At 40.2% G+C, this 14831-nt stretch overlaps 1 protein-coding gene across 1 annotated transcript in view; it reads right to left on the reverse strand.

Moving 5' to 3' along the window:
• The window catches only part of LOC118801765 (von Willebrand factor A domain-containing protein 7-like), a 69097-nt gene extending 54905 nt beyond the window's left edge, over window positions 1–14192 (reverse strand). The window contains exons 1-6 of the mRNA XM_036562129.1: window positions 13958–14192; window positions 10039–10247; window positions 8896–9168; window positions 5470–5563; window positions 5262–5387; window positions 1745–1931 (exon numbers count right to left, since the gene is read on the reverse strand). Coding sequence (XP_036418022.1) covers window positions 1745–1931; window positions 5262–5387; window positions 5470–5563; window positions 8896–9168; window positions 10039–10247; window positions 13958–14009 — 941 coding nt within the window. The 5' untranslated portion in view covers window positions 14010–14192. The remainder of the gene's footprint in view (window positions 1–1744; window positions 1932–5261; window positions 5388–5469; window positions 5564–8895; window positions 9169–10038; window positions 10248–13957) is intronic.
• Between the last annotated feature and the right edge of the window lie 639 nt (window positions 14193–14831).

Here is a 14831-nt window from a genome sequence, read left to right on the forward strand (position 1 = left end):
GGGCATAACTTTAAAACCACTGCAGCTGAATTTTCGCCAAGACCAGGCCTAATTTTTGCACCTAGCTGGGAGTGTAAAGTCAAATACTAGACCATTTCTACTCTATTATAACCACTTTAATAAAGCTGCTGCACACTGGAGATACTGTCACAGGATGCAGCAGCACTTAAACAGCTAACTAAGTGATTCCATTAGCCCTGCGGCTAATATCTGGCAATCACTCTCCCACCAGCTTTTATCAGCATGGTAGGTCCTAACAGTCTAGTACAGGGGTCAGCAATGTGCATGTGGCTCTTTTACTGCCCTGTTGAGGCTCCGCAGCTGAATTAGATTAGTAGGTAAAAATAAAATAATCCTCCTTTACAGTAAAATAAAGCTCTGCTGATCGTTCAACACAGTTTAACAATAAATGGTCTTAAACTCTGGAGTTAATGTAGAACTGCTGATTCACCCTTTAACCCTGAAGATCAGCACAGACTGCTGGTCACCATAGCAACACAGACAGCAATCTCGCCTAGCTAGCAGCTAACGAAAAGACAAAGAGAGAGATTTAAGATGAACATTGATAATTTGGAGATTAATGGACTTGTTTACATTTATAATCACTCCAGCTGGTTTCCTGATACGTTTAATCTGCAGCGAGAAACTGAAAAACTAAAAATTTGCAAGGCTGAAGTCAGATTCTCATTTGAATTCTCCTGTTCCACCTTAAATAGTGCAGCAGTTACATGCTGGCGCCTCAGGTATCTTTTAAGGTGGAACAGGGAAAATTAGAACAAGAACCTGGAGAATGAGAAGCGACTTCAGCCTCGTAAAAAGTCGAACATTGAGAGACATTTTACAAGAAACTGTTCCACTTTTGAGGAAAAGTTTCCTGCTGGAGATGCGAGAAAAGCGGCTATAGCTGATCTAAAGCTTAAAGCAGAGCAAAGTAAGTCTGCGTTTTTGTTTATATTATTTTATATTTTTCAGTCTATACTAGCGCATTAGCAAATACTGAGACACGTTTACAGCCAAGATAGTAAATGGACATAAAATGTGGCTCCCAAGGTGGTTTGATTTTTGTTGAAAGGACAAAATAGCTCTTCTTAACATTTGGGTTGCCGACCCCTAAACTAGGAGCTGTGAACCCCAATCAGAAGAAACCCCTGTCTCAGCAGCAGGCATCTCTTTTATCTGCTAGCCCCTCCCTTTCTCTAGATCAGGGACAAACCAGCATGAAATAATTAATTACAATGTGCACAATAATAACTACAAACAATTCAGACATGTCTTTTTGAGAATTTGAGAAAATTTGTCTTCACATTGTTTCTCTCTTTTTACAGGTTATGAACCACCTCCACTATTGTTTAGATTTTTTATTAGCTGAAAGAAAGCAGATACAGTTGGGTGCAAAAGTTTGTACACCTCTTATGTTCACAGGTGAACAAACTGTTGCACACAACTGTTGCAACTGCTGCTACTAGAAAGCTAAAGGTCTCATTGCAGCCCATTAACTGTACTAACTATCTTCAAATCGTCATTACAGCTGGCATAATGGATTCCTCAAATGACAGACACTTCATAAGAGAAGGACAACAAGCTAAAAGCTAAAGTTGGAAAGGCAGCCATCTGGCTATCTGCATACCTTACCTTAGTTTGGCTTCCAAAACCAAATCACTTTCCTGTAAATATTTTCACATGGCTGCTCTCGCTTCACGAATCCTCTCTGATTCAACACTAATGGCTGATAATTCATTCCTACCTGAGGAATTCAACGTCTCCTGCTTCTTCTCTGATGTCCTGCAGGAGGTCCCCGGTGGCTGCTGTAGCCACATCTGCTGCCACAAAGTGGAGGCTGCCATGAGCAGTCGTGGCGCCATCCTTGTTGATGCCACCTTTGGGCTCCACTCGACTCGTCAAATCAAAAAATCCTCCATGGCTGCACTTCCCTGTGGATTTTCCGTCAGGCAGAAGAACATTCAGAACATTTTGGGCTCTCTGAAAATGTCATGCATGGGCTTCTTGCCTCACCTCATTAACAGATCCTCATTAAAATGTGCCAAAATTTTCTGAAAAGTTTCTCAAAAGTTTTTATTTTCTGGAAATTTGATATTGTGGCGATGGCATAGACTAAGACATGGGAGACACTGCACTTTAAAGGGTAACTGCTGATTTATTTAACAGGCAGCAAGGGAGAGCCACCACTCAGATACACTGACTAGGTTTAAGATCGTTTCACTGGACAAGATACCATGAGGTCACTTTTCTGTTATATATTTTCTGCTTTGAAAAATGAATAACTTGCCTGGAAATGATATAAATAAAATGGCTCTGGCTTTTATGCAGTACTATAGATGTTGTACGAACACGTTTATCCTTAGCTAATTCTGATTATTGTTTGCTCTGTTTACACTGCATCTGCTATACCCTCAGTCTCGACCAATTTACTGTGCCTTGCAAAAGTATTCAAAAATCATGGAATCACAAATGAAGCTGTTATTTTATTTAAAACACTCACCCTCGAAATGAATTAAAATGATGTTGGTTATCTATAAAAAAAAATTCTGTGACAAAAAAATAAACTTAAAAATCCTGTTTGCGTAAGTATTTGACCCCTGTGCTGGGAAGCGCCAAGTTTACACAAGCCTACAATTGGCATCGATCTGTGAATCACTAAAAAAGTTCACCTTATCTGAACAAAAACACCTTTTCTGACCCCCCTTATTCAAATACCACAGACTGTGAATCTGGAGGAAAGAGTTGAAAATAAGACCACAGAGCAGTCTAAGGAAATCAGAGATAAAGTTACAGATATGCACAAGAAAGGAAAAGGCTACAAAAATATATCCAAGTGTTTGGATATCCTGTTGGATCACTTGTGAGGAAATGGAAGCTGATACCACGCAAGCGCTGCGTAGACAAGACCATCCCCCAAAACTCAAAGCAAGAAGGGGACTCTGTGAAGGAAACCACAGAGAGGCCAGCAGTCACTATGAAGGAGATACAGAGGTCAGTGGCTGAGGCTGGAGTGAAGGAGTACCAGGTCTGCATACAACTGGCCTGTATCGGAGGGAGGCTAGAAAGAAGCTCACTGAAGACAAACACATCAAAGCCTTTCCAGACTGAAGTTGGGTCATTATCAGCAATGTGGCTTTTCAGCTTTTCTGTGTATTTCTCCTCCTAGAACGTTCTGTCTCCACTTCTGAATGCTGCCTCCTTTTCCCTCCGAAGCTGTCTGAGTTCAGCTGAAAACCATTGTCATTGCTGTATTTCATCCGTGCTGTAGTTGAAATGCAAAAACAGTCCCGTTTGTGGATACAAAGCAGCCCTGTAGCTTGTCAGTGTCTCCACTGGTCCACCTCTTCACTCTAGTGATGCCAGGCTTGTTGGTTTTGCGTTTCTGCCTGTATGTTGGGATGAGGTGAATGAGTCTGTGGTAGGAATGACCGAGAGCCGTACGCGTGACGGCGCGATAGGTGGTAAAACAATTATCCAAAATGTTCCCTTCTCTCACAGCACAAGCGACATGTTGTCAAATGTGGGCATTTCTTTCATTAGATTTGTGCTGTTAAAGTCTCCCAGAATGATGAGAAGTGAGTCCGGATTCCCTTTTTCTACTTTGATTATCTAATCGGCCAGCAGTTGCTGTGCATCTTTCTCGCATCCCAGATAGCATGCAGATGTGGGCCACTTCTGGCAGAGATATGGCAGTGCTGCTACCATTGACACTGGCAAATTGATTGTTAGCCAAAAGTGGCCCACATATTAAAATGCTCATATGGCCCACATGTCAAACATTGCCAGTGCTGACATGAGCTACATGATAATCATTTATATATTAAACAGGGATTAACAGGACTGTGGGGGAGCACAGTTTACATTCAGATCTTGGCCATAAAAATCCAACCTAAACTGTTTTACATTTTGTGACATTTTATTTGTTATTTCAACAAAAAGAAATGCCAGGTTAAAATGCTAATTTTACTTAATTCAACTCAGTCTGCCTCAGTACTAGGCAGACTACATATCCTACTACATATCCTAGTTTGCAGTTTAATTTAAGTTTTATTCTACAGTGATTTGTGGCTGCTTAAAATGTTGCATTCGTTAAACAACAAAACTGATCTGAGGTTCACTGAACTTAAACTTTTCTGTCAGACACGTCACTTATTTTAAATTGAACAGATCTTTTTCACAGTGTAGTAACATTTTGGACATGTAGGCTTGTAAACAGCAGCACCTGCGCACCGCAGTGGACTAAGCAATTGCTCCTTCACCAGGTAATCGTGAGATCAAACAGGCTGGGCTCTGGCAACCATATCTGGCCCACTCCTGTGCCATCATTCCATGTGGTATATACACGTTTGGGCCATATCAAATGTGCTATCTGGGATGTCTCCTAAACCAAACCAAAATAAAAGAAGAAAACTCTCTGGGAGAGTAGATCAGTTTGCAGTTGATGAAAAGTGACGCTAGATGAGGAGTGCATGGCTTTAACAGTACAACGACATCTTTACTCCAGAGTTCGTAGACAGAGAAGCAGATTCCTCTGGTTTTGCCACTGAGCTCTGTGCCTCTGTCTGCTCGGTGCAGATGGAAGCCAGGGAGGTGTAGCTCAGAAAGCCAGGTCTCCGTAAAGCAGAGGGGAGATGCAGGTGAAAAGTCCTTGTTGATTTTGTTTAGCAGATGTAGTTCTTCGTTTGATGTAAAGACTCTAAAGGGGCCCGAAATCCACGCCACCTCAGGTGTCCAAGCCGCCTGCCATCTGGTAACTGTTCCCTGCTCCTGACTGAGTTTGACGTACAATAGACGACATTAACAAACTAAAACAAACACAAAACGTGGCACGCAGCTGTTCTTAGTTCCATCTTGTATTAAAAGGCCCAGTCAAGTTCAGATCTCAGCCTAATTGAGAATCTGAGTGAATGGGTAAAAATTTCTCCCAAAAAGAGTACAAAGCTGGTAGAAACTCACTGTAGCAGACTTAAAGCTGTTATTGCAGCAAAAGGTTCTTCTATGAAGTATTAGTCTAAGGGGGTTAAAGATTGGTGGAATAAAAAATAAATAAAACAAATATCTGCTGAGAAATACTGCATTTTGATTTGGAAAATGTACTTTCGGAGCATATTGGTTTGCAATAAAAATACTGGCTGTCATTTGTTATCTAGACGAATCTAACGACTTTTAAGGGGGGTGAATACTTTTGCAAGAGACTTTGCTTACTTCTAATATACTTTGGGAACAAGAAGAGAAGTCTTGTGAAAACAGTTGCTCAGTACCTTTGGGTTTGGAAGGGCTTGTCAGGCTGAAATATCCAGAAGTCAGTTTCTTCTGGGTGATGATCGTGTCCAAAATGTTGCCCGTGCAGTCGCCACCACAGCTGCTGCACGTCGGGGTGTTCACGTCTGATCCGAGCGTGAGACATATTTAATTTATGTTCATTCACACAGATAAGAAATATACTTATAAACACAGATTCACAAATACCTGCAAGGTTTTCAAAAGGCAGACTTGGCTTGATGAGGGTGGAGTACGGAGACCTGTTTCCCAGTTCAATCCAGTTACTGTGACTGTAGAAATCCTACAACATCAGCATAAAATCGGTGTCAGTTATTGCCAGTTTAATGAACTTATGCTCACTAGTTCTGAGATAATCTGCTTCTAAAGATGCTTTCAGAATATAGCTTGATTATGATGTTACTTATATAAGATCCAATAATTCAGTAAAAAACTCTCTAAAGTGCTACATTCTTTGGCACCAGTAAGCTGGAACTGCAGATTTGCCATTGGCCACTGGTTTGGTACCAAAGGCTCCAGTTTTATGTAGTAATGCACAATTTAATTTTATCCAGAATAGCTTTATCCAGACATTGCATTAAAGCAGGGGTCTCAAACTCAAATTACCAAGAGACCACAAGGCAGGTGGTCTTCTCCAAGGGGAGCAAGCTGAAAAATACTGCCTCATACCTTCTAAAGTATGATTTTTTTAATGAAGCTTAGTCAATGTTTATTAGCAGTAGTAAAAACATTGCTCAATACATATTTAAGTATTTAATTAAATTAAACAAATTTGCATTTAACAGCATCATTCCTGATTCCTGTATGTGAGTCATGCAAGTAATGTGCTAGTAAAGGAGAACAGTTTATCTGTGTTCCCTTATAGCAGGGCTGCCCAATCTTATTTATAAAGGGCCGGTGTGGCTGCAGGTTTTCACTCAAAACAAGCTGGAGCTCACCCGATGCCACTGGTTTAATCAGTTGGTTTTAGTCTTCAAGCTGCTGATCATGGGATCTCCCGCTTTGCTGGAATGAAAACATGCAGCCACACCAGCCCTTTGTGGATAGGATTGGGCACCCCTGTCCTATGGATTTGTGTAAGAACTTTGCATTGATTGTACAGCCTAAACTTAAAAAGGTTGCTTGTGTTTGTTTTTTTTAAACCAAAATTCAACATACGGTATTCGTACACTGTTAATTTAAACGTCATTCCACTTATATTATTACGTGTCTCCCAGTCTCTCAATTGCATCTCACTAGCCCCAGAGGGGACAGCAGCCAATCCAGTGCCTCACAAATGCAACCGCAGTCACCAGTGCCCTCAGTGATGATCATCAGGACACCACCATACAGCATGTAAGGTCAAGAGCAGCTCCATCTGGAGTGGAAACTTTAAAAAGTCTATTTCTTTCATCACAAAACGAAATAGTCTTAATCTTAATCATTTTACAGTCACTGGTGGTGTATGAATACTCTGTAACACCAGTGACGGTGACTCCAGTGACATTCTGGTTAAAACTGAGGATTTTGTAAACTGGCTGACTCGTTGGCTGATCAGGTGACCTTGTGTATTTAAAATGATATTTATGGCATTATTTTGACAAAAGTTTAATTACCCAGCCATTAAAACACACAACACCGGTGACAAATAGATGTTATGAGCTGCCTGATAAACTAAATTATTAATAAATTTATGAAATATAGTGAGCAAGTGTGACTCGCCTTCTTATGCCTTCAGATGCTTCCTCTCTGATGAGCCTCGACCCAAAGAAGCCGTTTAATAGAGCTGAAAATACTGTGTTATAATGTAAAATAAGAGTCCTGAAAACACCAGTGACCAGAATCTGTGACAAATTAAATTTTAAATGTAGTATAACTTTAATGATATAAAAAGTAAACATTGAATCTGTTTTATTCAAATTCCTGAGTTAAACCTCTTAAAAATAATGTTTTATAGTAAAAATGGTGTTTATTTGCTTACTGTACTCAACAATCATGCTCACTACAAGTAATCAGATCCAAAATTACACGCATGCGGAGAGAACTATTTAGTGTAGACGTTACCATGACAGCGAGCATCGCGTGAGTCCAGTCAGAGTGAGATGAGCAGCAGTGAGCAGCGCTTGTGTTTTTAACTGCTTTAAAATGATGTCAGACTCAGGAAAACGTCCTTCACATGTCCTTATTAAAGAAGGCCGAGAGGAAGACGTCGTGTTCTGAGACACATAAGCTGGACGTCCGTCCCACCGCCGTCTTTTAAAGATCAGAGCATAAACTTCGTCTCCTCTGCAGACCAGTTTCTGCTCCGCCATGTTGAACGGTATAAACTTTCACTATGACGCGACGAACATGATCAGAACAGACTTAAACTTTCCGATAGGGAATGTAATCAGATACAGGCGTTTACACGGATATTATTCTTCTATTTAACAGATTATTTACAGGATTACCCACCTCGATCAGTCGGATAGAGATTGTATTCTGAATGGCCTCAATCAGACTAGACTATTCCGACTGAGGTGTTTACATGGACGTATTCTATTCTGATTAAGCTATTAGTCTGATTATTAATGGATTATCAGGCTGCAAGTTTATTAAACACCAGACCAAAAACACAACCCAACAAGGCCCAATGTGGCCAAAGGTGCAACACATATCAGCAAACAAGTCCAAAGTCATGAATCCAAAAAAGATAGTAAGGACCAGGCAATACAAAGTAAAAAAAAAAAAGAAACTAAGGCCCAAGACTATTTCTTATTTTTACCCCTACCCCTTGTTTTCGAGTGTCTCCTTGCCCCTTGGAACTGAGACACAAATGGGTAGTGGTTGAAATCTTCCTCTGAAATGAGACCCTCAAATAAAAAGAGCATCACTTCATTAACAGCTACCAGCGCTGCTCTGTAGGAGACCCTGCCAGTCTGCAGTGACAGCAGAGGAGGGTAAAGTTCATTTACATTTAGGGCATCATATGCCTTCAAAGAGGGGGGCAATTATTTTTTATCACCCACCCCTAATTCTTCAGTGATAGGAAGCTGAAATCACCTGTTCGTCAGCTTCTTGTTCAAATTTTCCTGTTCCACCTTAAATGGAGTGGCAGTTACATTCTGGCGCATGAGAACTGCTGGACTATTTAAGGTGGAACGGGTGGATTGGGTCTTAGTCAAATAACAGAAAGGCTCAGAAATACTAGGTAAGACCAAACAAGACTTCACAAATAAAAAGATTTCACAGTTTTGAATACATAACCAAATGACAAACAAGGGAGAATAGCTGGGATAAAACTCAGGAGACAGTGACCTCTGGTGGTGCAGAGGAGTATGGTCAGCAGCAGATGTGACACTAGCAACACCACCTAACCACCTACCTGGAATTACTGCATAATAAATCCAATTGGAAGTTATCAAAAACAATCAACTGTGTAACTTCTGAAGCATTATTAGTCTCCGTTGTCAAGCCAGGTTAAAGTTCATTCACAGACTTTCCCTTTCCAGTTTCATTTTTTTTTTTGTAAAATTGATTTTTGGTCCTATATACTATGGAGAGACAATGTATTTTACATAATTTTGTAAAGTATGGATATTAATGTTAGTGTTGAAAACCTTAAATAATACCCAGCCCTATTATTCGTGCCATTACCTGTAAGGTGTGCAGGGTCTCGCCCAGCCGCTGTCTTGCGTACTCGTAGTTCTTCAGTTTGAGGCTGGCCTTCACCAGAGAGACTCCCTGCGTGATCAGGTTGCGCGCTTGCTCGAAACTCTCATCATCGAAATGGTACTCTGCATTGAGCACATGCTTGCCATCCACCCAGGCGTTCCTTATGCTGACAACCCTGATGGCAGACTTTAGCATGGAGGCTGAGGCAGGAGAGAGGCAAGCTTTGGCCAGAGACTCTGCAGTCAGCGGGTTTGGCTGCAGAAAAACAGGGAGCACTTTATTTGGATGCTTTTCAGATGCTTAACTTGTCATTAACTAAATATCCGACCTGAACCTCAATCCAAAACCTAACTTGGTGGTACAGAGCATACCTGATTGGCCCGAACAGCATTTTACAAGCTTGGAATATTCGTCGATACTTCAGAAACAGATGTTTGGATTTGTGAACACCACAACCACAAATGTGAGCAAAACTGTCCTACTGTTCAGCCCACGTTCACTCTCCAGTTCAGTTTTACTCTCTTTTTTGATTGGTTTCCTCATTAAAAGTGAAACATGACGAGCGGTGCTTTTCAGCTGAAATTGAACATGTTTAAACTTGATTGAGTTTGATAGAGTTGATTGGCTAAGTTGCCGCATTAACATTTGAGAATAGTCTATTAAAGAAGACCACAAGTTATTGTACTTTATTTGCTGGCTGTAGGTGGCCACAGCCGCACTGTACAGAAAGAGAGTTTTGTCACTTCGCTCTAAGCCTCTCTACATCTTTTTCAGCCATCAGCGTCAGACTGACTCAGTACATCCTAAACTAACAGAACACAGCACAGAACAACCCAGCTAATAAATGCTAGAGAACTAATACTATAAAATTAACACGTAGAACATTATAATTATTATATGCAACTATTAATGTACAAACCTATAGTGGCCAAAATGGCTAATTAGCCATCTGTTGTGTTTAGCTAATATGGTTGTACTGACATGAAATGATACACTACAGTGTTGTGAGTGTGCACATACTTTCACACAAATAACTATCGGTTTCAGGTTCTAAGCCCTGACATGTTTGTTTTGTGTTTTTTTCGTAAGCACTGCAGTTTATGTATATGATTGTTGTTGTCTCACCTGGATGAAGTTTCCACCCTGTTTCAGAACGTGGGTCCTGCAGGCCTCTGCTGATTTCTTCAAAACAGCTGCCCTTGTGATGTTGTGGTGGGTATTAGAGGATAAAGAAATGACTTTAAAAGCTTGAATGCTCATCTGAGCGATGAGGGAAAGGAAGAAGAAGAAGGAGAAGGTGGTGAAAATGAGCTTTGGAAACATTTTCGGTCCACCTGTCAAAGAAACAAAAATCAAAACAACAAAAAAGGTCAGAGAACACCCTTCATTTGTTTCATTTTCAGTAAAAAAACTGTCATTAAGTAAGTTTTAATTAGCTTCAAAAGTACTGTATGTGGGCAGTGAGCATAAATTTGCTCTGAAAAAACAGTAATATTAGAATAAACACAAATAAACTTAATACAACAAATAGTGAATGTATGTATGCTACTAAAGCTCTCCTCAAGGAAGCTCAGTGTTATCTGTACTGATGATCCAATACCTGCTTTATCTCTTCAGTGCTTCATTATGTTAAATGAGGAGCTGCTGATGGAACTGAACTGATCCATGCGATGTCTGGAGAGCAGTGAGGAGTCAGAAACCAAACCTGTGTTCTTCTAACCAGCTCACAGCATCTCAACTACTTTTTAAGGATTTATTTATATTTATTCTAATGCCATGTTGTGTTTTTCTCTCGTGAAAACACACTGACTGCCAGGATAAGTGACGTTAAACACGGTGAGATGTTTGCACAGCACTAATGAAACATTTACCCAGAAGCCTCAACAGCTAATGTTTTTAGTATTTAGTGTGTCCACTGTTTACCTTTATTACAGCTTCTGAAGTTCAGTCTTACACTGTTGGTAATAAAGGTTCTGTTCAGGTACATTTTTCGTTCATCAAGGTACAAACAGTGTAAATGTTCCCTCAAAGCTCCAACAGTGGTTTTAAGGTCTGATTGTGAACCTTAAATAAGTTTCTCCAGGTGAAAAGTTCGTATTTGTACCTTTTCATAACCGAATGTTTTAAACAGAACAGTAAAATAAAGTCCTGGAGACGAGACGGGGTGTGTGGAGTCAGTACAGCTTAGAACATATCATTTCAGTGGATTATGGTTCAGTTATGTTCCCTGACTAAAGGTACTGAGATGGAGCCTTGATTGTTCCACCCCAGTGACAAGAGGGGAACTGACCCAGTGACAGTTTACTACCTTTATTTCTGAGAGTGCAGTAGTTGGTTTTACAACCCTATTTCCCAGAAAGTTGGGATGCTGTGCAAAATGTAAATGAAAACAAAATGCAATACTGTGGAAATCATTTAAACCCTATATTTCATTGAAAATCAAATGCTGAAATTGAGAAATGTTATAGTTTTTTGGAAAAATATTTGCCCATTTTGAATTTGATGACAACAACACGTTCCAAGAAAGTTTTGATGGGGCAACAAAAGGCTGGTAAAGTTGTGTAATGCTAAAAAAAACCTGGTGGTAAATTGGCAACAGGTCAGTAACATGATTGAGTATTAAAAGAGCATCTCAGAGAGGCGGAGTCTTTCAGAAGTAAAGATGAGGAGGGGTTCACCACTCTGTGAAAGACTGCACCATCAAATAGTGCAACAATTCAAGAATAACGTTTCTCAACATAAAATAGCAAAGAACTTCTGCTTTTCATCATCTACAGTACATAATATCATTAAAAGATTCAGAGAATCTGGAGAAATCTCTGTATGTAAGGGACGAGGCCAAAAACCAGTATTAGCTGGCCGTGATCTTTGGGCTCTCAGGCAGCTCTGCATTAAAAACAGACATGATTCTGTAGTGGAAATCACTGCATGGGCTCAGAAACACTTCTGAAAAACACTGTTTGTGAAAACAGTTCATCACTGCATCCACAAATGAGAGTTAAAACTCTAAAACACAAAGAAGAAACCAAATATAAACAGAATCCAGAAACGCTGCCACCTTCTTCTTTTTTTGGAAATCATGGTCACTGTGTCCTCCGGGCTAAAGACCACTCAGCTTGTTATCAGCGCACAGTTCAAAAGCCAGTATTCATGATGGTATAGGGGGCATTAGTGCACATGGCATGGGTGACGTGCACATCTGTGAAGGCACCATTAATGCTGAACGATAAATACATGTTTTGGCAACATATGCTGCCATCCAGACAACGTCTTTTTCAGGGAAGGCCTTGATTATTTCAGCAAGACAATGTAAAACCACATTCTGCATGTATTACAGCAGTATTGCTCTGTATTAAAAGAGTCCATGTGCTAAACTGACCTGCCTGCAGTCCAGACCTGTCACCACTGATAAGATTTGGCACATTATGAAATGAAAAATACTAAAAATGAGCCCCTGAACTGATGAGCAGCTGAAATTCTATATCAAACAAGAGCAGGAAAACATTTCACTTTCTAAACTACAGCAGTGTCTCCTCAGTTCCCAAACACTTACAGAGTGTTGTTAAAAGAAGAGGTGATGAAACACAGTGGTAAACAGGCCCCCGTCCCAACTTTCTTGGAACATGTTGTTGGCATCAAATTCAAAACAAAGATGTTGAGGTCTGGACTCTGGGGTGGCCAGTCCATTGCTCTGAGAATGGAGGCTTTTGGAATTTGTGTATTAAATTTAGTTGTTGAGGCTTCGGGGCAATTTTCTGCGAAATACATCCTCTTTATTTTTTACCTATACATTTAATTATATTTAACCCCTTAAATGGCCAGGACACACCAGCAGGCCCAAAATTTTATTATATGCTTTTATAACCTAAGAATAGCTCAGCCAGTTTGCACTGTAGTCCTCATAGTTACTGAATAATAAGCCTTAATGTGATAAGACTGGGGTTTTAAAGTGTTAAAATACTGTACTTTTGTACTTTTACTTGAGGATTTTTTTTCTCAAGTGTGCTTCTACTTTTAGCTTGAGTACAGGATATTTGTGCACTTTGCCCACTACTGGTATTAACATACAGAAAAATATGTATGTAAAATGATGTATAAAAGTGTCACTTTAGATTCAGGGCATTATAAAATTGTATCACCTTATAAGCTCCACACTTTGAGAATGATACTTAACATCAATGCTGCAAATGAAACAATACTGCAGTATTGCTTTATTAAATGCATATGCATGTGTTAGGAAAGTTCCTATGCTGGTAGCCTTGAAATAAATTATTACCAAAACTTTTAAGTACTACTTTTAAGTGTTTATTTTAACGCTCACATGTTTCAGTTTCAGTGTGACCTGGCTTACAGCATGTAGAGACCTGCCTAACTGACTGTATGCTTCAGTATAAGCGATCGCAATGTCGGTTATTTAAAGCAACAACAGTAACAGTAAAAGCCACAACAGTAATTTGTAAATCAACACGGAAAATCTAATGTATTGAATTTACTTCCTTCAAACATTCCATCATTCCCACATGAATTAAAAGATATTACATCAAAACAGTTACTGATGAAAGTGAGTGTGCTGCAGAGCATTGCTGTGCCAATGTAGCTAATGCTGTGCTTATTTCTGTGGAGTTCTTTATCACCACCATGACCCACGTTATAGTCGTATTCTAAATTTCATTACACTTTCCCTGATACTGAGCACGACTTTGGCTTTTTTAAAAAAATAAATAGTTAAATAATAACCATTCGTTAAACGTCTTACCTGAAAGTCTGAAAGCTCATAGATGTCGGCTCCAGCTCCACGTTTAGGTCTGACCCTACACGGATGTGTGTGCTTTATCAGTTTCAGTTTTTTTCAAAGTCGTTTCACGGTCATGCCTTCAAACCTGTTTGGGGTGATATGAGCAATACAGAAATGTTTGTTTTTTGTTTCTGTGATCTAACGTTTGCACATTTGATTCCACGCTCATCATCACCCTTATAAACAATGTTGACAGAGCAGATAAAACAGGCCAGATTACAGTAGTGCGTGTAGAGCAGCAGTACTTACAGTCATGAAGGGCATCTGACACGTTAAAAGTCTGTGAATTCACTAAAGTCATTGTCCCCACACTCTTAAGAAAGATGGTCCTTCAAGGGTTCTTGTAAGAGACATCTTCTTGAAATAATCAGCCTGAGACCACCGATGTCTTTTTAGCTTTTATTCTTGCAGCATGGGAGCAGTTACACACAGAGATGTACGTTCCACCCCCTAGACAGTCTGGACCGCAAACAACTTCAGTTATTCTTACATCCTGTTTTATCAAGCTAACCCAGAAGGGTCACGTTTTGCTTTTTGTACAACAGTAGCACTCTGTTTGACCTCGTCTACATACGGAGTGCTGTTTTTCAGTGTCAGGAGAAACACTTTGCATATCTGCTAGAACTTCCTCATTTAAGTGTGTGTGTGTGTGTCGGAACTGAGAGAGAGGATGTGAGCCGCTTCGCTTCCGCATCAGCTCTGTGGTTGCCCTTAGAGACAGGGTCATCGTGGTGTGTGTGAGAAGCACACTTACAAACAGCGAGACGCTTAGGCAATTGAATGGAGTCTAAAAGGTCTAGGATAAGTTGTTTGTGGTTAATTGATTTGCCTCTGTTTTGCCATTGCTAGGCAAAAATGTGAACCGTAGAGAAGGCGTAGTTACTATCCGTCCAGATTACGGCGGACTTACCCTTCGCGAGCTTACATGCCTCAGTTAAAACAATAAGTTCAGCAGCTGGTGGCTAAGGCATTGCTTAATACGAATAAAAGTGTCCTCGACTTCGGGAGTCCAGAGGAGGCTGTCATGGGCTGCCATGGGGCTAGAGTAGATGAGGTCCGTCAATGGGCTACAATCTCAGCATAATTAGCGATCCAACTACGGCAATAATTAACCATGCCGAGA

The sequence above is a fragment of the Colossoma macropomum genome, unplaced genomic scaffold, assembly GCF_904425465.1.
Source record: "Colossoma macropomum unplaced genomic scaffold, Colossoma_macropomum, whole genome shotgun sequence".
NCBI lineage: Eukaryota > Metazoa > Chordata > Actinopteri > Characiformes > Serrasalmidae > Colossoma > Colossoma macropomum.